The sequence below is a fragment of the Myodes glareolus genome, chromosome 2 (genome assembly GCF_982192425.1).
Source record: "Myodes glareolus chromosome 2, mMyoGla1.1, whole genome shotgun sequence".
Classification (NCBI taxonomy): Eukaryota; Metazoa; Chordata; class Mammalia; order Rodentia; family Cricetidae; genus Myodes; species Myodes glareolus.
This window is the reverse complement of record NC_142027.1, coordinates 41,280,543-41,284,369: the sequence shown is the minus strand read 5'-3', so window position 1 is coordinate 41,284,369 and position 3,827 is coordinate 41,280,543. Positions and strand designations below refer to the sequence as shown.

Below are 3,827 nucleotides of genomic sequence, written 5' to 3'. Positions count from 1 at the left end.
AGAACATTTAGCCCAAATGGGAATTTCAGTAGTCTAATCGATCCTCTTCTAGAAAGACCTTGCAGGGGTATAATCTGATTCTTGTGTTGAAGAATAGAGTTCCTATAAACAACATATCTTGAGTTTGGACAGTTAAACTTCCAAAATGAATCACTGTGAGAAGAATTGCTACCCATATTACTGACTTTTTGCACCTGCTCTGGTGTGTTCTTTTATAATTTAGATAGTGTCACATAATTTAAGTATCTCAAGGGTTTCTTTCAAGATATGTGTAAGTGAGAAATAAGTTCAATAATATCCACCATGTATTTCATAGACGTTCAAGAATAGGTTTTTTTTTATTCTATTACAACATTATACTTGGCTTTGGATTTCTACATTGCTTGATACAAATGAAAACAAGAGGAAAGGATTAGGAATATTTTTAACATCATCACTAAATAAAAGTAAGTAAAATAGCTTCGATTGTTTTTTAATGGTAGTTTTTAAAATGTTTTAATCTTGCCATAATGACTTTTAAAATATTATGAAGCTAGTATTTTAATCAATTTCTCAATGGTCTGTAACTAAAGTGTGTGATTTATGAAGCAACAGGAACATGCTGTCATTTTCTGTAGGGTTCCAAGAGAGATGGGCATAGACTTTTTGCTGGGGGAGTCTATGTGAGCTTACTCAAAAAGGAGGTCTTCATTTGCGAGCATGAGGTGTCTTTTCGGGATTTTGTGCCCTCACTATTGTAGGGTAACTATATTAATCTTCCTTTTGTACTTATCTTTTCTGTGCTTTTTTCCACATAGCGTACATTCCTCCCACTTATAATCTCCCCTTGTTTATAATTAGTGGAAAAGCTCTCTACAGGTAATAGATTATAGTAGCCTTTGTATGAGTGGTTAATAAATGCCTACTGTCCTCCACATTTCTTAGACTACAGCAGTCATATACCATGTAGCCACCTATTTCCCCTATTACTTCTATTTTCCTACATCGGCTCTATAATGTGCAGAAAACTGTTTTCACCAAAGCCATTAAAATTCTCTATTTTCAACATGCAGCAATCTATAGTCAGTTGTACTTCACCTTTTCCCTTCCATTACCCTTTTTTTTCTTGGTGTTCACAACCTTAAACTATCTGGTTATGTTTTTCTGCCCAAAGTATATTTGTATATTTCATTGGAGTGACATAGGCTCATGGTTGAAACAAGAAATATTTCTTTGGAAATGAGATTGACACTAAGGTAGAAATTCTTGTTGAGGGTAGAGTAAGTCATTGCAGAAAAAGGAAAGGAACCAAGAACACATTACGATTAAGCCTTGGTAGCATAGCTCTTCTGTTCTTAATAAAAACACAGACTGATTTATCTAATTTCTCAAACTCAAATTAAATATCCGGTACAAAGCTCACAAAGAGGTTTGGATTTTTTGTTTTCATTGAGCATCTAGTTAGCATGCTAAAGTTCACTTCTTAGTAGTAGGTCTGTATGAAGAATTCTTTGTGATTTACCATTCTGCTCTCTAATTATCCCCAGTGTCTTACCACATATACATTTAATTTTATGTAATCTAAAGTCATTTGGGTATGTTTTGAAAAGTAAATTATTAGACCCTTTTATACTAAAGCAAAAACTTTTTCTACAGTTCTATTTCACACAAATGTTTCAGAAAATTTTGATATATAATCTGATTTGGAAGTTTCTTAATACAGTAAGGACTTTCTAATATTGCTGTTTCCAGCCCCACACCTCCTAAAACCTATTTCTTTCTACTACTGTATACTAAATTTGAAATTTATTTTGTGGCATTTTGCTAGCTAGTACCTATGTTTAACTTTCACCTGAATATTAATCACCTTTTCCCAGTTGGTTGAGACTATTAATTTCAGTCTAAGATGTAGTGCAGGTGCTTAAAAATCTTTTCTCTTGGCTCATAATCTACAACTTAAATACAATTTTTTATCAAGACAAATGAGATTTCTACACATTTTCTGAATGTTCGAAGCTTCTGGTTGCCCTTCGTCTGTCATCTGATGGTACATTTACATATTCACATTTAAAATTTGGGTATTGAATTTGCATTTTTATAATTTAGTAAAATTTTTATAATTTAATAAAATTACTTTCTAAAAAAATAAAGAGAAGTTTCCAAGATGAGGCATGATAGTGTAGGAGGTCCTTCTGTTTATTTGTTGCATTCATTGGTTAATGTTAATAAAACATTTTAAATGCCAAAAATAAAAAATAAAAAAAAATAAAATTTGGGTAATGAACTTGCATTGTTCTAAAATCTCAAGGATAGTTTCCATCTATTAAGATAACATTGGGTAAAATAAAAGGATATTCTTATAAGTACACGGTTACATTAAAAGTTCCAACACATAGAAATTCAACTTGCAAACTCATAATAATGCTATATGACTTTCAGTGTCTTTCATTTCAGGGACATAAAGAGAGAACATGGGAACAGAGAATGCAACAGTGCTGACACAGTTTGTTCTCACAGGACTCACTCATCTGCCACAGTGGAAAATCCCCCTCTTCCTGCTGTTCCTGGTGATTTATCTCATTACCGTTGTGGGGAACCTTGGTCTCATCACTCTCATCTGGAATGACCCTGACCTTCACATCCCCATGTGTTTATTTCTAGGGAGTTTAGCCTTTGTGGATGCATGGTTGTCATCCACCGTGACACCAAAGATGCTATTCGACTTTTTTACCAAGAGTAAACTGATCTCTCTCTCAGAATGCATGACACAGTTTTTTTCATTTGGAATCAGTGCAACCACAGAATGTTTTCTCTTGGCAGCAATGGCCTATGATCACTACATAGCTATATGCAAACCTTTACACTATCCAGTGATCATGACAAACAGACTCTGTGTACTTCTGCTAACACTGTCCTTTGTGGGTGGGTTTATTCATGTTTTGCTTCATGAAGGTTTTTTATTCAGACTAACCTTCTGTAATTCCAACATAATACATCACTTTTACTGTGATGTTATGCCACTATTAAAGATTTCCTGTACTGACCCTTCTCTCAATTACTAATGCTTTTTATTTTCTCTGGCTCAATTCAGGTATTTAGCATTTTGACTATTCTTGTCTCGTATACACTTGTTTTGTTTTCAATCTTAAAGCAGAAATCTCTCAAAGGCATAAAGAAAGCCTTCTCCACGTGTGGAGCCCTTCTCTTGTCTGTCTTTATACTATGACTCTTTGCTTTTTATGTATGTGCGCCCTGCATCTTCACAGGTAGATGATCAAGATATGATGGACTCTATATTTTACACTGTTGTAATTCCTGTGCTAAATCCAATTATCTACAGTTTAAGAAATAATCAAGTAAAAATTTCACTAGTGAAATTCTTAAAGAGAAATGTTTAGGTCTCATTTTATCTTTGGTTGTATTCTTATTAAAACACCATAAAATCATAAAGTCTTCATGTATCTAAATTTTGTTTTTCTTTCTAAAATATTTGGCAGTTATCTGTCCTAGAATGATTTTTTGGTGGTTTTTATGTATATGAATATTTGGGATATATGTGCATGGTGTATGCACACTTATGTGCATAGTTACAGTTAACCATGTACACATATGGGAAGGCCAAAGGAGTTCACCTGACATGCTGCTTATAGCCTTACTTTTTTGAAAGAGATCTTTTCCTATAGATAAGTTTACATTCTGCTAAACCCAACAATTATTTCAACATCTCTCATCACTGATTACAGGCATATGTACAGCCCTGATCCTCTCAACACTGAAATATGCAGCTCTTTTGTTTTCATTGACATTTGTATGCTATGATGTATGTGATGTAAACACAGTTAATCATC

General features: G+C 33.5%; 1 protein-coding gene across 1 annotated transcript; it reads left to right on the top strand.

Annotated features, from left to right (window-relative positions):
* The first annotated feature begins 2,450 nt into the window (after window positions 1-2,450).
* LOC125392870 (olfactory receptor 5H19-like) lies at window positions 2,451-3,377 on the top strand. The gene is given in 3 exon segments (XM_048422854.3): window positions 2,451-3,033; window positions 3,036-3,189; window positions 3,191-3,377. Coding segments are annotated over 3 exon segments (924 nt in total).
* Window positions 3,378-3,827: the final 450 nt, after the last annotated feature.